General features: G+C 62.5%; 1 protein-coding gene across 6 annotated transcripts in view; it reads left to right on the top strand.

Annotated features, from left to right (window-relative positions):
• Positions 1–20079, top strand: part of MPRIP (myosin phosphatase Rho interacting protein) — a 127638-nt gene that overhangs the window by 72963 nt on the left and 34596 nt on the right. For 3 of the 6 annotated variants that reach the window (XM_059908736.1, XM_059908737.1, XM_059908735.1), the window contains exons 4-7: positions 5609–5760; positions 10394–10478; positions 15581–15794; positions 16899–17055. In XM_059908736.1, coding sequence (XP_059764719.1) covers positions 5609–5760; positions 10394–10478; positions 15581–15794; positions 16899–17055 — 608 coding nt within the window. Of the gene's footprint in view, positions 1–5222; positions 5397–5608; positions 5761–10393; positions 10479–15580; positions 15795–16898; positions 17410–20079 lie in introns of those variants that run through there. The other 3 variants (XM_059908733.1, XM_059908734.1, XM_059908738.1) reach the window with 3 other exon arrangements.

The raw sequence follows: 20079 nt of genomic DNA, 5'->3' as shown, positions 1-20079 counted from the left end.
TGGAGCTGGCCAAGGAGCCGAATCCACAGAGCTCGCCACTGAGCCGCCACTGAACAAATCCCAGGCTCGGGGCTCCCACCTTCCTGACTTGATTCGAGGGGGATGCAGCCCTCACAGCTGGACCCCCTGCTCCGGGGAGCCCATGGGGAGGAGGGCGGGGATGCTGCACCGGGGAGGGGGTCGATGCTGGGCAGAGGGCAGAGCCCTGCCTACCCCCGCCTTCCCTCAGCTCCCCCTGCAGAGTGTGGCCGGGGAACCAGACCTGGATCTTCCCCAGGGCCTTAAGATGGGGGCTGGCGAGGCACGGAGGACAGACGTGAGCTGCTCGCCGCCCTCGGGTAAACCCCTTGGTGTGGCCCGTCATTTTTAAGAGCCACTTGCTGGGCATCTTAGGGCCAGCAGGCAGGAGGCCAGGCTCTCCCTCCCGTCTCAGGGACAGGGTGGTCCGTGACGCCTGGAGGTCCCTCCCGCCCAGCAGGTCAGCTCTCTCCCTTCACCCCGTGGCCCCCTCTGTGCCCCAGGGTAGGAGGCACACGTGGCCAACACTTGCATCCCTTCTTCCCATGGCAGCACTCGGGGAAAATGCAGTGACTTTAACGTCTCCTCTCCAGCTCATAAGGTAACTCCATGTTTAACTTTTTGAGGAACTTCCACACTATTTTCCACAGCAGCTACTCCATTTTACATTTGGAGTGGGGATATTGTTACTCCCACTTTATAGCTGTGGAAACTGAGGCTCACAGTGTACAACTTGCCCAAGGTCACAGAGGTGGTGGTGGCACAGCTAGGATTCTGGTCCAAGGCTGGGGCTCCTCTTGGCCAGTGGGTTCTGGAAACCTAAGGCCCAGAGTTTAGCTTAGCCCCTCCAGTCTCTGCAGGGAGGAGGGAGCTGGGAGCGAGGTCGCTGTTTGGCGCCAGCACTCCCTCCTGTCCTGGGGTGATGGGCGGCCAGGTGCCAGGTCCCCCGTGCCATAGCCCCTAGCCTGGCTGGCCAAGCATCCTCCAGGGCAGTGAGTTGGAGCAGGCAGGTTCACGTTGGAGCTCTAAGGGGCAGGGAGGGTGCAGAGTCAGGGCTCCCTGGGAGGAGGTCAGGTGACAGCAAGGACACAGACCCGACACCTGGGGACTGGCAGGGAGACTGCGGGCACGGCTTGGCCGGGGCTGCTCTGCAGGCTGGCTGCGAGCCCCCCTGTGGAGCACGACGTGGAGCACGGGGGAGGCTCACAGCGCGAGTGGGCGCAGCTGGCTGCTGGCAGCGAGAGGAGCGGGAGGAAGGGGGTTCTGCTGGGCGGGCACCTCCTGTAGCCTCCTGTCCACCCCACTGCTCCGGGGCCCCTGGCCAAGATTGGCAGAGGCCTCTCTGAGCTGTTGGGTCCAGGCAGGGGCGTGGCTCACTCCGGGTCCTGGTGGGATCATGATCTCGTGGGTATGCCTCAAGACCCCTTTTCCAAGGGTCTTTACACTTTTCTTGGAGAACCTGGGCTTTGGGGATATCCATCTGGAGAGTGCTGGTTGCTGGGCTGGACTGTGGCCTGGGTGGCATTTGGGGTGGTCACCAGTGCTGCCTCTGGAGAGAAGAACTCATGATGCGTTAGACTTGGGGCTCTGTGAACAGCTTGGCAGGAGCAGGAAGAGCCAGGAGACGGTCTCTGTGAGCCTGACCAGCACCTATTCCTCCCAGGACGTGGGGTTCTGGGGGTGCCTGCAACTGGGTGAGATGCTCCCAAGGGCCACCTTCCTTCTGTAGAGGACTCAGGTCCCACCTCCTCAATCCCAAAGAAAGGATGTGGTCTCTCCTTGGACCGGGCTTGAGTGGCCTGAGCAAGCTAGGACCTCAGACAGTGGATGGGGTTGGGCTCCCTTGAAAGGTACCTTCCGACCTTGAGAGTGCTTCTTTGCCCTTTGTTTCTGTGGGGCTCCGTTTTCCCATCTGAATGGGGGAGTGAGGGGTGAAATGGAGGATTCCCATCCCATCTGAGTCTCGCCTTTGAGCTACCTCCCCTCTGGGTCTGTAAGCACAGCTGCCTGGTGGGACAGTCCTGCTGAAAGGTCTCAAGGGCTCTTCTCTGTGTTTCTGTCCAACTTTCCTGGTGGGACAGTCCTGCTGAAAGGTCTCAAGGGCTCTTCTCTGTGTTTCTGTCCAACTTTCCTCTTCTTTCTCTCAGGCTCTTAGAAGCTCGCTCCTTCCCAAACTTCCAGGATCCAGCAAGAAATGGACAAGGCCTGTTTTCCCTGAATGGCACCTGCTTGGGTCAAGGGTGGGGGTGGAGGGTCCCGGTCCCCAGGGGGTGAGGCTGCTGTTCAGGAGTTTCCTGAGTGGGCCTCTTGTGGGCCAGTGAACAGATGACAGGCAGGAAAGCTGGGTTCTCGGCAGCGTGTGGTCACATCCCCAGACAGAGGCCCTTGTCTTGTGCTCTCCTGCTTGGCCACCTCGCTCTTAGAGGATCTTCAGCCCTGTCGCAGCTCTGCCATCTTAGCTGGTGCAGTGTGGAAGCCAGAGGAGGACCAGTGGCCCCCAGATGGCTGGAGGGCCATCCAGTGACATTGCTGGGTGAGGACTGAACCCATAACTTGGCAACACAGCCGCATCGGTTGGCCTTCCGACAGCCATCCCTTTTTTGGAAACTAGCAAAACTAGCAAAACTAGGTGATGCCCAGCCTTGGAGAAGGCCTGGATTCCTCACCTCTCGAACTCTCGGATGAGGGCCCGGAGCTCTTTGGACTGGGCTGGTTTCTCTTCTGACAGTGCCAGGGGTGAGGGCTGCATTACAGCCTAGAAACTCGCCTTGGCTCTCCCAGCACCAGGGCCGTCTAGCCAGGAAACAGGTTGTTACATGGCGTGTGCTCTCTTCTCTCCCCAGTGCTGAGAACGCAGGTGGGCGTGCTCTGCTCCTGGACAGAGGTGGGGAGGGTCAGACCTCCGCCTGGGGCTCCCTGGAAACCCTTCGTTGAGTCTGCCCGAGCTGTGAGTGCAGGAGATGCAGTGGAAGGCAGAGCAGTGAAGGGGCAGGTGCGGGTGGTGGGAGTGGTCAGTGAGCGTGCAGCGGTGTGAGGGTGCTGCTTCTTCCCCTGGGTGGCGCTGTTGAGACCCCGAAGGAGCTGTCATGGGCAGGTCCCTGTGAACCAGGACCAGTTTGCCAGTTCTCCCTTCTGTTTATGACCGCTGTTTACTCTCTGCTCCCTTTTCTGCATGTGTAACAGGATTAGATAATGCCCGCCTTGTTGTGGTAAGTCACATTTAAGGAAGCATGAAAGAGGTTGTAACTGGAAGATCCTGACACAGAGGGGGTAAAGAAACTTTCATGTCCTTCAGCCCTAGCTTGTTATGTCTTTGCCTTTCATCGGCCCTTCTGAAAGCTTTTCTGGAAGGAGGTAGAGCCTTCGTGTCAGGGAGAGGTTGCCAGAAGTCTCGTGGTGCAGTTGGTGAGTGAGTCCCGTGACCACACGGAGCTGCAGGGCCGGCAGGGAAACTCACCTGGGAACCCACTCACTGTGCAGAAGGGGCCAGTGAGCAGCTTGGTACCCCGAGCCCTGGAGCAGTGGTCTCTAAAGAGGAACGTGTGCCTCCAGGGGGCCCGCTAGGTGGTCTAGTGAGAAGAAGACTCTAGAACTTTTGATGATGTCTTTTATGGTTCCCATTGAACTTACCTGCGTGTACTGTGTGTGTAACAGATGGGTAACTCTTCAGGGCCATGCGCTTGTGCCGGCAACATGGTGGATGAAGGAGGAAGAGCCCCTCTGCTCCTGTCCGGCTCGCTCAGGGAAGGAGTGCGCAGGCGTGCCTGTGCTTCGAGCTCGTGCCTTACTCCTCATGGCACCAGGGTCCCCCCTGAGGACCTGCCTCATAGAGGCCGTGTGCCTTGTCAGGGCCAGCGGGGATTGAGTGTTCCTGCCTGAGGGAGTCTGACTCCGGAGGAGGGCAGAGGTCGCCACCCAGAGACGGTTCCGAAGGGCACTGACATGATGCCGGGGAAGGCCCAGTGTTAGACCCTCTGAAGGGAGCAGGGGCTGGGGCTGGGGCAGGAAGGGGGGAAGAGACACTCATCCGGGGCGGGGGACCCAGGCCACCTCCCTTGTCTGCTGCTCCCGAGGGACCCCCTCTGCTTGGTTGAGGACAACCCACCAAGCTCCCTTTCCCAGCTCAAGGGCCGTCCAGGAGCCCCCAGGAGAGATGCTACCAGGTCACTTCACTCAGCAAGGGCGCGAGGCTTGGCGTGGGTGTGGCCCCTTCTCACGTCTCCACCTGGGGGGCAGTTCGGAGACGGGACACACTTTGAACACACAGCAAGAGTGCGTGCTCTTTCCCCGTTGTGGGCTCACGGCCGGCCCTCCTGCCCTGCCACCTCCATTCTGAGCTGGGCCCAAGGAGGACAGGCTGATCCCAGAGGCCCCCCACAGAAAGGCTTCTGGGAGCCAGGAAGCTTAGTCCTTCGACTGCGGCGGCCCAGCGAGCCCGCAGCCGCGACGGGGCCAGAACTGGGGGAACCCAGTGCCCCTTGGGTCTGGCTTCTGGGGTCGGGCCCCAGGGGATAAGAAGGGAGGTGGCGGTGGGTCAGAAGAGCTTGGGGCCCCCTGCTCTGCTGGCAGGTGGGAGGGAGGGAGCACGGACAAGGCAGCCCCCAGCCCAGCAGCCCCATTGCCTCTTCTCCCTGCTGCTCCTCCAGGACCTGGGAAGTGCCGGGCGCTTGGGGAGGGCTCCGTGGGGCAGCTGGGGGAGCTGGCAGCTGCCCTGGAGGTGGAGGTGGGAGTCGGAGCTGGGGCTCGCCTCCCTGTGAGAGCCCTCAGCGGGGTCTTTGCACCTGGTGTGGTGGCAGCCATGGTCACCTGCCTCCTCCCCATAAGCCTCCTCATGTTTGGGGGAGGTCCTCACCCTTCCCCTCAGTAAGAACTTCTTAAAACCATCTTTTCTTATTTTTGGGTTTCTCTCCCTAAGATCAGTGTCTAATAGCTTAGCTGATAGAAAAGAGGGGGAGGTTATTATTTGTCCCGGCCCTGGCCGGGCAGCCTGGCAGCACTCCTCACGGGCAGCCCTGGAGGGCGGGGGGCTTCCCTGACGTGTGTGCCTCTGGCCTGCCTGCCCGCCCCACAGCCCGCCTCCAAGATGTGCTGCTCTCTGGTCCCCTCCCTCCTTGCCTCTAAAAATAACCTTGCTATTTTGAAACCACCTCCTCCGGAGCTTTTCTCCCTGCTTTTCTGGATCAGTCACCCCTGAGACCAGGCTCCTGGCTGCCTCTGTCGTCCCAGCTGTCTAAAGGAGCGTCTCCTGCCTGTCCCCACCCCCCGGCCCCCTGCCCTCCTCCAGGACTAGCTGGGATGTTGTTCTCCAGTGGGAAGGAACGTCCAGCTGGATATCCTCTGAGAAGAGCAGGCCTGTCACCGCTTCTCCCTGGAGATGGGTCAGTAGGAAGGCGGGCTGTGAGGGCCGGGCCGAGGCCGTGCACACCCTGTCCTCTGCTGTAATCAGCTGTCTGCACAGCTGTGAGAGGTCCAGGTGACTGAGGAGAAGCAAGGAGGGTCAGAAAGGACCGTGGGATGCAGGGACACTCCCTACTGCCTTCCTCTGCCCCCAGAGTGACTGACTCCCTGCCCCATCTTCTTCCTCTCGCAGCCCACAACCCTCCCTCAGGGCACCATCAACATGAACCAGTGCACAGACGTGGTGGATGGGGAGGGCCGAACGGGCCAGAAGTTCTCCCTGTGCATTCTGACCCCCGAGAAGGAGCACTTCATCCGGGCAGAGACCAAGGAGATCATCAGCGGGTGAGTTTGCTTTGCACGTCTTGGGAAGAGGTGCCCCCACCTGCCAGCAGCTCCTTGGACCAGGCCTCTTAGGCACGACGGCTGGCGTTGCCTTCACTTTCTGCCCCGTGTGTCTCCTCTTCTGAGTCCCTCTCTCCACCCAACTGGCCTCACCCTCCACCCACCTTTGCTTCATCCCCATGTCCACACTCTCGCCAGGCTGCCCCTGCACGTCCCGCTCCCCCAGCGGCCTCCCTCTGCTGGCGCTGGCTCATCTTCCCAGCCTCTCTCTGGGCTCCCTGCTCCATTCTCACTGCACTCCAACCATCTATCACTCGGCCACGAGGGGCTCAGTTTCCAGAGCTCATCCGACCTCGCCTCCCTCCTGCCTGAAAGCCCCTGGGGCCCTTCTCAGCCCCGCAGCCTTGCCGCCACCGCCCTGTCCCTCCGTGCTGAGCTACTTGTCGCCGCACGCCCCCTGCTGCCTCTCCCCAGCTCCTCGCCTTCGTTCCCGCCCTCCCCTCGGTCTGCAGTGACCCTCCGTCCTCCAAGCTATGAGGTCTCTGGGAAGCCCTCCCCTGCGAGGCGTGTGGCTCCGTCAGCTGGCGCTCATAAAGGGTGGGGCTTGTCCCAGTGCGTGTCGTCCTCCGCCAGCGGCAGGCCCTCGAGTGGAGGCCTGTGTCTCCCTCGTGTGCCCCGTGCCTGCCTATGGGAGTCACCGCAGGGTGACCGCACGCACTGCCTTCCTCAGCTGAGTGGAAGGGACAGAGTTCTGGGTCACCCACTCCCCCAGCATGCCTTGGGAAGAGGCTTGGGGAAGCCCTAGGAAGTAGAGGGACCCAGATTTTCAGGCAGCCAATAGGCCAGCGGGCTGAGCTCCATGCTCTGAACCCTGCCACATCTGCCTTCTGGGAGCCCTGCTCCTGGGGCACCTGCCACCAGTCCTGTGCACCCAGCCACACACAGTACGTGACACGGTTCATGACACGGTACGTGACACAGTACATGGCAGGGAGCAGGTGCCCCGGCCCCGCCGGGAGCTCGGGTGCTGGGTCATGCAGAATCTCGTCGTCTTTTAAGGTGAGAAGGAAAAAGTGAACCAGAGGGGTTGGGGGACTGGGCTGATTATTACAGCACAGAAGACAGGGAATTAGAATGTCAGACACTTTGCTTTCAACAGACGGAAGGCTGCTGAGAGCCCTGACCTGGGGTTCAGGGCCTCAGCTGCAGCCTGCCCAAGGCTGCTGAGTGAGAAAGTGAGAGTGTGGCCGGGAGACCCTGTTTTTGCTGAGGTGGGCGTGGAGCAGAGGCCAGACTCGTGCTGCCAAGGGGCTCAGAGGCCCCCTTGTGGGTGCCAGCTCACCCCAAGTCCTCTTCCCCTTGGCAGAGGCAGGTTTGTGTTTCTGACTCCAGGGCCTAACAGAAGGACCACTTTCACTGCTTCTCCTTAATCCTCATCTTAGAACCTTGTGGATTAAGAGTGTAAACGGTTTTACAAGCCCTCGTTCTGCGGTTGGGAGACTGAGGCCCCGGAAATGCAGGGAGCCTGATCACTCCAGGCGTGAGTGACAGCACGGAGCCATTTGCACGTCCTGGTTCACACTTGCTGCCATGGCCTTGTCTGGCAGGCACGCCTGGCCGAGGTTCCATTGCCCATCTGGATTCCTTGAGGAGATCTCTTCCCCGCCACTCGGGAACTGGGTCCTAGGGAGGGGTCTGGGTGACGTTGGATGGGAAAGGGGTGTCTGAGGTCCCCAGGACAACAGGGAGCATGTGAGCTGGGGCCCAGGTCAGTGATGTAGTGGCGTGCCACGTGGTCTCGGGCCTCTCTGATGGGACCTCCGTCAGGCGCTTGGCAGGGTCCTCGGCTCAGTCCCTGAGCCCCTTTCCTTCGGTCACTTCTGTATGCATGTACAGGGCCTGCCATTCCTGTGCAGCGTGGGTAGACAAGGTCGTTAGCAGGCGAGATACCAGGTGTGTGCCCTGGGGGTCCTGAGGCTGGAGCCTGGTGTCGTGGCTTGGTGGCGAACCCAGAGCCGGAGCCAGTTACCTGACACTCTTCCTCTCCCCTCATCCTGGGCTGGGCCTCGCTGCTTCCTGCCCAGTACGAGGGCTCCTTCAACCCTGGGCAGCAGCTTTCTCATCTTCCCCATCCGCGGGGACGTGGCCTCCTCAGGGAGTCGCCTGGGGCAGCGTGCCCTGGGGACAGACTGTGTCTGCATCCTCTGTCCCTCCTCTGCCCTGCCCTTGGGCTCCTGGGTCTGAGCGCCTGGCAAGGCTCCTTGCTGGGTAACCTCATCTGTGGGCTCTGGGGCCCCCACATGGGTCCCTAAAGAGGTGCTGACTTCAAGGGAGAGGAGTAGAGAACGGTCCCTTCAGCCTTCTTTCCGGGGTCTTCTCTGAATGGAGACCCCCGAACGGCTGGAGACAGCCGCATCTGTCCCAGAGCTGACGGCGAGAGTCTCTTTCCCTGTCCCCTCACAGCAGGAGGTGCTGCTCCCCCTGGCTCTTCAGAGGAGGTGGGATTTGGCAGGAGTTGGCAAGGGGGCTCTTCAGTGCCTCTGGCGGGGCTGGGTCCCAGCTGCCCCTCTTCTCCATACCGCTGCCTTTGAGCTCTGCCCTCAGAGTTGAGGAGGCCCTCCACCGTGTCCCTGGCGCCCACATTCACCACCAGCCGCGTGTCTTCGTTCCCCGCACTCATCTCTTTCCTGGGTGTATTTTAACGTCTGTAGCCCATCTGGGTAACATCAGACACATCCTGCTGGGCTGCTGTGAGGAACCCCAGTACGGGGGACACGGCCCATTATCTGTGCCTGGACTGGGCGTCCCCCAGCCTCTGGCCACGGCACCGCTGAGTGGGGCAGGCCGGGCCCACCGTCGCCCGGCGCTCCGTCCCTGCGTCTCCGGGAGCTCCGCGTAGTCAGCAGCGTAGCCGCGGTGCAGACCTTCTCTCCTTTCCCGTGAGGCCCTGTCCTGCGAGGTGCACAGGTCTGCCCAGCTCGTCAGTGTTGCCATTCAAGAGCGACTGGGCCAGCATGCAGGGGTTCCGGGCACCCCGAAGGCTCTGCCCCTCCCTGCCACGGCCCCCCGCCCCTGGGGCCCTGCGGGATGAGGTGACTTTGCCGAGCAGTCTCTCCTCCCCTCCCCTCCCCGGTGAAGCTTGAAGAGGGGCCCTCTGCAGGCGTGGTTCCTTGGTGTGAACTTCCCAAAGGAAATTCAGCCCCCGTGGCAGGCTAGAAAGCAGGTCTCTTAACCCCACAAGCACGCGAACTCCTTAGGTTACCTGAAGGAGGGCCTTGGAGAGTCTGCTCGTCTGCTGCTGTGCAGATTTCATTCGTGGCCTCCTTTCTTGCTTTGAGGACCCCAGGCACAGGACCTGTGCCTCAGGTCTGCACAGTGCAGGGACTGTTCATTCTCTCAGCAAACTGAGAATCCCCTGCTCTCGCTGGGCTAGGCCTCACCTCGGACGCTGGGATGCTCCACACCCCGTCCTGCTCGCCCAGCTGCCAGCTGTCAGCAGCCCAGCCCCCGAGGCTATCCCAGAAGGCGTCTGTGACCAGCCCCCACCCCGCCCCCTCCCCCGCGAATTAAAGAAGCCCCTCTGAGAACTGGAGACCAGAGCCCTTCTCCCTGCCCCGGGCTTGGGGTGCTGGTCATCGCTGCAGCCAGGGCCCTGACCGTGCAGACCCTGCCTTGTACAGCAGCTCAGCCAGCGCCACCAGCTCGTCGGCCTAGGCTGGCAGCAGGCCCAGCACGGATCCTGGGGTTCTGGGAAGAAGTGGCCCAGCGTCTCCTGCAGTACCTTCCCCTGTGGAGAAAGCACTGGGGCTGCCCTTCGCCACCACACCTCCTTCTTTCCCCTTCCTCCAACCTTCCCAGCAATTATGAAGCTCCGGTGAGGCAAGCAGTGGTTATGTCATGGCCTAATCCAGCCCCCGGTGTCAGAGACGAGGAGACCGAAGCCCAGAGGCCTGGGAGCCACCTGGGGTCATGGTTTGAGGGTAGCAGAGCCAGATCTGAATCCAAGCCTCCTGCCTCAGTCCCTGTGCTTCCCACGCTCCCCCGTGGCCTTCCCTGCTGCTGGTCCAGAGCGGACCTTCCAGCATGTGGGCCCTGGTATGGGTCCCTGGACAGGGTCCCTGGGCAGCTCTGCTGGGCCTTCCCCAAAACCGAGGTGCCAGCGCCCTCACTGTGCAAGTCGGGCCCAGAGGTGAGTGAATGAGTCTGGGAGGTCAGCTGCGCAGCCCCCTGAAGTGACCCGCTGTGGGGAAGTTCAGTAGCAGACTCCTGGGTTCCTTCCTCGAGTGGGGTCCAGGCCCCAGAGAAAGGTCAGTAATAGAAACGGTGCCGAGTCCTTGCCGGGGGCCTGCGGTCAGGCCTCCCGCGGCACCAGGGTGGAGCCCGCCCCATCTCCAGGCCAGCAGGGCGCTCCCCGCCTGCGCTGTGGTCATCGTGGGGTCAGCGCCTGGGTGTGGCCTCGGCTCAGTCTGTGCTCGTCCTGGCTGCGCTGCTGGGCTTCCTGCCCCGCCAGTGACAGCTCTGATCTGAGTGGTGCTCTGCCTTGCTCCGGTGCCTGGAGGCTGGGTGGGCACCGGCGGAGTCCTGGTCCCTGAGAGCAGGGTCTGACTGGCGCTCTCCCCTCCTCTTTCTCCAGGTGGCTGGAGATGCTCACGGTCTATCCCAGGACCAACAAGCAGAACCAGAAGAAGAAGCGGAAGGTGGAGCCCCCCACACCACAGGTGAGGGCGGGGCTGCCAGCTGGCGTCCCTTTGGCGGAGCTGGGGCAAAGAGAGTGTGCCCTAGGAGGTTGGGGGGCTTCAGGACCCAGCCTAGAATAGGGCGCAAGGGAAAGGGGTCACGTCAGGGGTGAGGTGGCCATCAGCCCTGGGGTCCCTTCCCTCCTTCTGTTGGTCTGTGAGCTGCACACTCCTCTCCGAGCCACAGGGCAGGACCCCTACTGGGAGGGGGTGGCCTGCTGTGGAGCTGCCCCCAGGGGCATCCGCCCCGCAGGCAGGGGGTTCGCAGCAGTAGCGCAGTGCGCGTCCCCCCCCGACCGTCCTGCCCGCTGCGGGGGAGCCAGGAGCATGCCGGGAGGAAGGGTTTCGGCTCAGCTCCACTCCCCACACAGAGGTGATCCTGCAGACAGCAGGCTGAACAGGGGGGCTGGGCAGGGGGGTCCTAGAGCGTCCCGGCCAAGTGAGGGGCTCTTGGGGGACCCCGCTTCTGCTCTGGGCTGACCATAAATGGAAAACACTGGCACTGGCCTTGATTTTGTGCCTCTGCCTCAGATCCCGTGAGACCAGAGTGGGAGGTGGCTGGGGTGGTCCCACCAGGTCCAGCCCTTCCCTCCCCTGGCTGGTCTGTAGGGGCTCAGGGCACTGGAAGGGATTCAGGGACTCAATGAGGTGATTTGCAAAATGGGCCTGTTGAAGTCTAGTTCTCGGCTTCCCGTGTGCGTGGAAGCAAGTACTGGGCCCATCCTGGGTGCTCAGTGCAGTTGACCCTGGAACAACACGGGTTTGAGCTCTGTGGGCCCACTTTATGTGGGTTGTTTTCAATAGTAAATCCTGCAGGACTACACGGTCCATGGTTGGTTGAACCCGTGGACGTGGAGCCGCGGATATGGAGAACTGCGGATAGAGAGAGCCGACTGTAAGTCGTGCTGGATATTTGACCGCTCAGAGGGTCAGCGCTCCAACCCCTGCTTGTTCAAAGGGCCAACTGTACATGTGATTCCTTTCCTCTCTGCCCCAAACTTTCCTGTTACTCAGTGCTCTTGCCTTGCCTGATTGAGCCTCACAGCACCCCTGAGAGTGAACAGGATGGTGATCGGGGGTCCCGTGGGCATCTCGCAAGCCCCAGAGCCTGACAGCCCTCCTGTGGAGACCATTGCTACCCTCTGGGGCTCATCAGTCCCTGCTGGCTCCTCTGGGCTTCCCTGAGTGACAGGGGTCTGGGCAGGAGAGGGAGGTGTGTGCTGGCCCGGGTCCCCTTTCTCCTGCACGCCCCCTCAGACTGCCCTGGCTACGCCTGCCCTGGGCTGCTGCTGCACAGGCCCTCCTGCTGATGGAGTGTGGCCCCGGCCTGCTCAACCGACGGTCCTTGTCTGCCCTCTGCCCACCCTCCCCGAAGGGTTCCAGGCCAGCATCCCCTTGGAAGGTAGTGTCCCTGGCAGGAAGTCGGCAAAATGGAATTGCACTCGTTCTTAGAGACGGAAAGTGGAGCTTCCTGCTGGGGAACAGCAGACGCACAGGCAAATCCCCCAAAGCTTCCTGATTTGAGAGAAAACCCCAGGCGGAATAAGGGTGTTTAGAGTTCCATTGCGTTTCCATAGCGATGCCTTGGAAACAGTGTTGGAGCAGAGCTCCTGCCTCCAAATAAGGCAAATACACATACAGAAGGCCCTTTCAACCAGGCCGGGGAATTTGGTTGTGTCCCTGCTTCCCAGTTTTCCCTTCCCCTGTGACATCTTCTCCCCCCAAATGCTGCTTCACATTTTGGGTTGGTAGTAGGAGCCATGTGATTGCAGGGTGGGGAGATCACCCACTTCCCCGAGGGTCTCTTAGAGCCCAGGGTCCTGAGGTCCCAGCCTCCTCTGCTCGGCCTCTGGCAGGGTCTCTCTTCCTTCTGCCCTGGCTCCCCTGAGCATCCCGTTCAAGGCTGCTGATTTCTGGAAGCTGTGAGCCTTCATCAGGGACAGTCCCCTGTCAGTCAGTCTCGTGGAGGGCTGTGGGGCCTGTCCACAGGAGACTTGGGTCCGGGGGGCGGGGGAGGGTCTCTGAGCAGGCCTCCCCTCGGCAGCTCAAGATGGAGCTGTGGGGAAAGCCTAATGCCTCAGGGGCCCCTGTAGAGACAAGAACCCAAGACCCCATACCTAGCCTTTTTCTCATGGCCCCGGAGTTTGGGATCAAACCAGCTGGGGGCTGGAGGTGTCCCTTTGCTCCACCCCACGCTCTAGGAACTCAGGCGGGCAGGGGAGCCCAGCGCCCTGTTTCGAGGAGGGCGTTCAGGCATTTGGGAGTTGGGGCCTTGGAGCGCACAGGCACCCCTCAGACATGAGGGGGAATGAGGACTGGGCTGTGGGGGAGAGCAGACATCCTCTCTGCCGGGGGTGGGGGTCCCAGCAGAGCCCAGGGCGGCGGGGGAGACAGGCTGGCCCTGACCAGAGTCTCCGAAGCTGGAGCCTGAGAGGCACAGGCTCCCAGGAGCTGCTTCTTGCTCAGCCTGTTTGAGGGAAGACTTCCTGGTAACGAGGTGCCTAGAGAGGAGGAGTGATCATCCACTCAGGGTGTGACCAGTGGCCCTTACCTCCCTCTCCCCAAAGCCCAGAGCTGGGACTTGGGTGAGGCCAGGGGCCATGTGTCTCCCAGCCCCGTGTGCAGGCCAGGGGCTCGGATCGTTGGGCAGAGCCGTGGGAGGCTGGATCCTCTTGTCTCCCTACCTGCTCAGGCTCTTGGCCCTTGCTTCTTGGCCTTTCTTCAAAGACCCATAAAACAGCAGACCTTTCTCCGTGAGTGAGGCCCCACATCAGGTCCAGGGCCCGGCCCACCTCAGGCCCACATGTGTGTTGTCAGCTGCCACCTCTTCTCAGGTATCTTATTTCCCACTTGGGTGCTTGCTGCCGTACCCACTCTGGGTCAGGACCCTCCTTCTCACTGGGTCCCTGCTCAGTTTCCATGCCCCGGAGGTAGCAAGCAAGGCTTTCTGTGAAACCCCCTCCAGAGGGGCCTGCTTAGCATGTGGAGGCTTCAGAGGCCCCTTGACTGGGGCCTGCCTTCCTGCCCTGCTTCCTCTTTCGTCTCTGCTTTGAAAACCCTTTCTGAGCAGCCAAACAGCACAGACTTTATTATGGCACTGACAGCCCTGGGCGTGCAGCTGTCCCGGCCACACAGAGACACCACCTGGGAGCCTGGGCTTCCCCTCCTTCCTCTCGCACAGGCACCAGGGGTCTGTGTTGGCGTGAGCCCCGGCACCCTTCCTCCCACGATGGTGACAGCATAGGGAGTGGGGCTGGTGCCATGTGGCCCTGGCCCGGCCCCTGCGAAGTGTGCTGTCCACCCACCTGCTCTGGAGAGAAGCGGCTTTACTTAGAAACCAGCCCCTCTCCTGCAAGCCACGGTGGCTTTGTTCCTGCTGCCAGACTGCCCTCCTGTCCCTGCTGACTCGGTGAGGCTTGGCATAGAGGCAGGAGAAAGCAGGGCTACCAAAAGGAGAAAAAGAGCTCCCTGTGGACCTTGGCCGCCGTCCAGAGAACCCCAGGGCCCTTGTTCTCTGGGGTGAGTCCCCAGAAGTGGGAGCCTGGGAGGGATCTGTGGGTGCAACCAGCCCTGCGCAGGTTGGGGGCCCAGGCCCAGGAGGCAGGTCTGGGAGCGCTTGGTGCTGGGAAACGTGTTCCCTAAGCTCCCAGTCACTGCCCCTTGCGTGTCAGGCCTGGAATTTCCTCTGCCTCTTGGGGATCCTTGCAAGCCCACCCCCTACCCAGTGCTGGGCTCACCCCGGGCATCAGAGAGGGGTATGCATGTGCCAGGGTACTACACTCATGGCGTGGGGCTGAGAGCACCGGCAGGAAGGCCCTTTCATTATGGGCACAGCGCCGCCCCTCCCCCTCGACCCTTTTTGGCGGCCTGTCTCCCTTGGTCCAGCCTGCCCTCCACAGAGGGGACAGATTCACCAAGCAAGGTCTTCGGGTCACCCCCGCCCAGCTCTGCAGGAGGAATCTCAGCGCCACCCTGGGCCCGGCAGAGCCACGCCCAGCCTCTGAGCACAGGCCTCAGGTTGTTGGGAGGGGGCAGGGCAGCGGCACCCAGAGGGGCTTCTGCTTAGGAAAGCATGGCTGCTGGGGTGTGGAGCAGGGGCCCCAGGGCCAGGCTTCCTCGGGTCCTTGGAACTGGTTCTGTTTTAGTCTCAGGAAACTGTCAGAAACCACGCCATGTTCTTCCAGGAAGTCCGCTTCTTCCATGGTGGGTCAGAGCTCTCGGGAGTCTCCAGCTGGGGAGTCAGGTCTGCCTGAATGGGTGGTCAGGTGTGTCCTGGGTCTGTGGGAAGAGTCATCCTGGCTTTATCCCATCCCAGGAGGCCTGAGACCTGGTGAAATGCCTGTCTCTCACTTTGGGACACAGGGTGCCTGGGCTCCTTGGTGGCTCCTCAGGGGTGCCCGTCCAACGTGAAGCCCCCTCTTGGGCCTTTCTCCTGCTCCTGGGGTGCCTGGTGGTGGAAAGTGCTCACAGCCCCACTCCGCCTCTTACTGGCCGGGCGAGCGTGGGCTGTCGCCTCCTCTCAGCCCAGGCAGCCTCCCCTGCGGGGTGGTTGGTGAGGGCTGGAGGGTGCGGCGCCCCGAGAGCCCAGCAGGCGGTCTCTGTGTTTTGGGGAAAGACAGCTGAGATGTGCCTCATTTCTGGGGGTGCCCAGAGCCATCCTGCTGGCAGCCCCTCAGCAGCAGGCACCCCAGTGCCCTGGGTGGGCAGGGACTCGGGCCCAGGGCCTGAGCAGGTGCCGCAGGGTGGCGGGGGTCCCAGCCCTGCCCTGTCTGGGCTCTAGGCTTGCAGTGTGGAGTTACGGTCCTTTGTGTGCTCTGGCCTTGGATTCTGTGTCTGGCTAAGTACCTCTCGCACAAATGCTTCTCCCTCGGGGCAGCACCAGCTCTGGCCTGGGTTCCCACCTGGGGTGCTGGCTGGGGCTGCAGAAGAGAAAAAGCTTCCAGCCCAACCAGGACATGTGTTCTGAGCCTTCCGTTCTGGCATTCTGGGCCTCTGACACGGTGTAGTTGACCTTGGTAGCCAGGCACCCGGGCAGCTCAGACCGTGTGCTCCCAGGCCCGCATGGACACCGCTCTCCCCTGCAGGAGCCAGGGCCGGCCAAGGTGGCTGTCACCAGCAGCAGCAGCAGCATCCCCAGTGCCGAGAAGGTGCCCACCACCAAGTCCACCCTCTGGCAGGAAGAAATGAGGGCCAAGGACCAGCCCGACGGGAGCAGCCCGAGTCCGGCTCAGAGTCCCAGCCAGAGCCAGCCTCCTGTGGCCGGCACCCTGAGGGAGCCAGGGCTGGAGAGCAGAGATGGTAAGTGGTGGCCGGGCCGGCCCTCGTGCCCACCTGTCCTGGTGCCCCAGCTTGAAGCACTAGGATGGGCCTCCCGACAGAGCTGGTTCTGGGACTTGGGGCCTCTGAGCCGATCGTGAGCCCCGGGCCTCAGGCTCCCTCACCTTGTGTCCGTCAGCCCCGGGCCGGGCCGGGCCGGGCCTGGTGTGGGACCCGGGTCGCTGGCCTCCGGCCATTGCCCTGCCCCTCCCCTGTAGCTCTTTTAGTCCTACCTGTGAGCCCTAGGCAGGTGTCGTGAGAATCAGGATGCTCTGTAACAAGGTCTGTGTACAAGGGGGCCTCTGGTTCCTGTGTCTTGTGGCTGCTTCGTCTCTGGAAGCCCACTGTGTCCTGAGAGCAGCAGCAGTGAGGGCTGTCTCGTCCTGCCCGGGCGCCTGGGTGAAGCAGGGGAAGAGGGTGCTGGGGAGACAATGGTTGGCATGACTGCCCTTCTCCACCTAGCACTTGGAGTTGCCTGAGCAGAAGCGGGGCGGCAGCCTCAGCCTCGCTCGTCCAGGCCCGACAGGGCTCTGCGCAAGACAGGCTGGCTTTGCCCTTTACACCTGTCCAGGCCACTAGAGGCGCATGGACAGTTGGGACCCAGCTCGTTCAGGTGAAATGCATCTTGTACAGGCTCTGGGCAGAAGGTCCCTCAGTCCTCCGCAGGCAACACACACCCATCCACATCCAGAACCGTTCACTCCTCTCACTCCTACCAAGGTGCTTCTCTGCCCGTCCCTCCAAAAATGTACTGAAAGGTTGCATGGCTAGTTGGCCCTTGGATTCCTCCTTGATGTTCGGTAGGAAGTAGTTGTTGGTGGGACGTCTCTCCTGGGAGAATCGTGCTCTCCCAGCGAAGCCCCCAGACTAGAAGCTCAGGGACCCCCTGACAGTCTGTCGGGGCAGCCCGGTAGGGAGAGGCAGATAAGGATAAGTTCCTCTCCTGGGGCTCTGCCCTGGGGTGGCCACGCCAGCCTCTGGAGTTGGGAGGTAGAGAGGTGGCCTGTTGGGATCCGCGTGCCTTCTTGAAAAGTCCCCGACCAGAGGGGGTAGCCAGCCCAGCGTGTCTCCTGTCCCCTCTTGCAGAGGAGGGCACCACAGGCAGCGAGCGTGCGGACTGTGGCCGCAAAGTCCGGGTGGAGAGCGGCTACTTCTCGCTGGAGAAGACCAAGCAGGACGTGAAGGCCGAGGAGCAGCTGCCGCCGCCGCTCTCCCCACCCAGCCCCGGCACTCCCCCCAACAGGTACAGTGGCTCCGGCCCGCCCTCCAGGGAGCTTGGCCGCCCCCTTCCTCCCCCAGGTCCTCAGCCCTCTGGCCGAACCGTCTGCAGTGGCTCCTTCAGCTCCCTGGACACAGCCCACCGGCCCCCTGCCCACGTGGACTCCGGCAGCGCTGGGGGGCGGGGTGCAGAGAGACCGGGGCGCACCTCTGCCTTTAAAGCCAGCAGGCAGTATGCCACCCTGGCCGACGTCCCTAAGGCCATCAGGATCAGCCACCGAGAAGCTTTCCAGGTGGAGAGAAGGCGGCTGGAGCGTAGGACCCGGGCCCGAAGCCCTGGGAGGGAAGAGGTGGCCCGTCTGTTTGGCAGCGAGCGGAGGTAAGGGCGGTGGGGGGGGCGACTGGAGGGCCGTGTGCTCGCAAATGTGGGTGCACACACTCTCCCACCCTTGCAGCCCCTGCCGTGCACACTCACATTGTCTTAGACACACACCCACCTGTGCAGCCTCACATACTCGTGCATTCTGTCACATTCTCGTACACCCTCTCGCACACTTTGTTACACGTTTCGTCGAAGGACGGACGGGGACACACACACACACACACACACACACACACACACACACACACACGCCTGGGGAGAGATAGGGTTTGGAGATGGGCCAGGGCCAGGGCTGATGGAGGTGTGGGACTTGACTGTGGTCTGAGGGTAGGAGGGCCCTTCCCTCGTTCCCCCGGAGAGGGAGGGGGCAAGATCTTGCATGGTTCCGTCTCGGAGGCCTCCAGGCCCAGGCCCGGACCAGAGCGCCCCAGTGCCCCTTCCGGTAGGAGCTTCCACCCCTGAGTCTGTAAATGGAGCGTCTGCCCAGTGACAGGGCTCTCACCCAGCTGCGTGGGCTGCTGGCGGGATGTGAACCTCTCGAAACGATTCACGTTCTGGGAAAGGAAAATCCATAGTTTTCATTACGTTTCCAAAGAGGTTGCTTTCTAAGAAAGAGGTTCAGACCCAAGTTCCACAAGTGTCTGTGGAGTGTCCTGCTGCCGCCCTCCCCCTCCAAGCCCAGCTCAGAGTTGGGGCGAGCTATGCGGACAGACGAGGTGGCCCTGGGCTCCCCCTCGAGGGGTTGGCTGGGAGCCGGTTGCTTTGCTCTCCTGCTCCCTTGCTTCTTACCACCCACCTGCTCTCCCAAATGTCCCCTCCAGCACTAGGAAGAGAGTGAAGGAAACAGGAGGTGCCTCCGTGCTGGGGAGGGGGAAGCTGACCTGTCCTGGGGGGCGCCCTCCAGTGTCTGTCCGCCTGGTTCATTAGTACCCTGGAGAGGTGTGTGACCACCCTGGTATGCAGGGGCAGAGACGGGGGCGCAGAAGCAGGGCGACTCCTCACGGGAACTGCCTGGGACAGCAGAGCCGCGACAGAAACCCCAGGCCGGACCTGGGAACGGGAGGGCCCTGCTCCCAGGGTGGACCCGGGACAGGGCTGAGGCTGTCCTTAGCACTCTTAAGTATAAGTGAATGGACTTGCCAGAAGTATAAGCGAACGGACTTGCCAGATGTAGGCGGCCAGTGGGCCGGGCAGGGGGGGGTGCTTCTTGCTGCATCCTGGAGGCCCCTGAGCGGGCAGCCACACCCTGGTTTGGCGGGGACCAAAGAATTAACATTCAGCGCACCTGCTTGGCTTGGAGTTCCCTCTCAGCTAGCGGCCCAGGCTACACGGCATCTCTGGGGCTTTGCTTCCGCCTGCTCTTTGCTGCCGTGGAGGACGTGCTTTCACCTGGCGCAGGCTGCCCTGGGGCCCCTCTGCGCTGCCTCCTAACACTGTCACGTCACTTTCTTACTGACCCTCGTGACATCTGACTGGCTGCTGTCACTCTCCGAGGCCTGCTTTCTGGTCCTGAGTAGCCGCCCCTCCCAGTGCTGGATTGGATTCCTGTCTCTGGTCGTGTAGAACAGAGCCCCATGTTGGCAGGACGCCGGCCACAGCTACCCAGAGTGGCAGCTGCCTGGGAGCCCGACTGGGGGACCTCAGGGGTGGGTTTCCTGACAAGCCCTGGCCCGGAAGTAATCCTTCTCGGATGGCGAGCTGCTGCCGACTGAGCGTGGGGGGCCATGGCCCTGGGTGAACTGCTGGTGACTGACCCCAGAACCAGCTTCCCGCGGTCCTGCCTGCGCCTTGGCTGGGAGCCTGGAGAGGTCAGGTTCTGTCCCGTCACCGGCCCACCTGGGAGGCCTTTGCTGTCACACCTGCAGGGCTTCAGTGGACCCAAGTTTCAAAGGCCCCGCTTGGCAGAGCCAACCACGGCTGACTCCCTGGCAGGTGCCGCCGCCCTCTCCGCTCCTCTGACCCCCTCGCAGCCGTGGCCGGCTCGCAGCATGCGATTCGCCTGTGACTCGCCAGGCGCTGCTCCTCAAGGCCTTCCTGGGGCTTTCTGGTCCCGGGGTCAGTTGGAAGAGCTCTCGTTCTGCATGTGGCGGCACCGAGGCCTGTGAGCGGGCCTGGAGTGTCCTCTAAACCCGGCAGGTCGGTTGGGGACAGGCCACCTCAGCCGCCCCGCCAGCCCGAGCACCCGCGAGAGCTCCCCGTGGTTCCCAGGCCCTCCCGCCGCCCCGGCTTCCCGCGCTCGCTCGCTCCCCTGCTGCCCCCTCGGCCGCACCGCTGCTGGCCCCGCAGGCTGCCTGGGGACAGCTCTGTCCCTGGAGGAGACTCCGCGGGAGCTGAGAGCGCCGCAGGCCCTGGCTTCACAGGGAGCTGGGTCCCCGGGAGTTCTGCCCTCCTGAGGAAGAAGCCCTGAGAGCCACCTGTACTGTTCGCCTCCCGAGGGCAAGCTGGCCTCCGGGGCCTCAGGATGGGGGCCGGTTCCCCCCCTTCCTCATGGAGTTAGACTTTAGGCTTCTGGGCCCAGCGGCCCTTCACTAGCTGCCCTCAACTCTGCTGCTCGTCCCGATGCAAGGACAGCCCTCCGTGTGAGGCGATCTCGGGGCGCCTGCCTGGGCATCTCTGGGAGGACAGGCCTCTGGCCGGAGACACGCGGGCAGCCCCCGAGGGCGTGTC

Source organism: Balaenoptera ricei, chromosome 20 (genome assembly GCF_028023285.1).
Source record: "Balaenoptera ricei isolate mBalRic1 chromosome 20, mBalRic1.hap2, whole genome shotgun sequence".
Lineage (NCBI taxonomy): Eukaryota > Metazoa > Chordata > Mammalia > Artiodactyla > Balaenopteridae > Balaenoptera > Balaenoptera ricei.
Note: the sequence above shows the minus strand (reverse complement) of the source record. Positions and strands in the feature narration are given on the sequence as shown.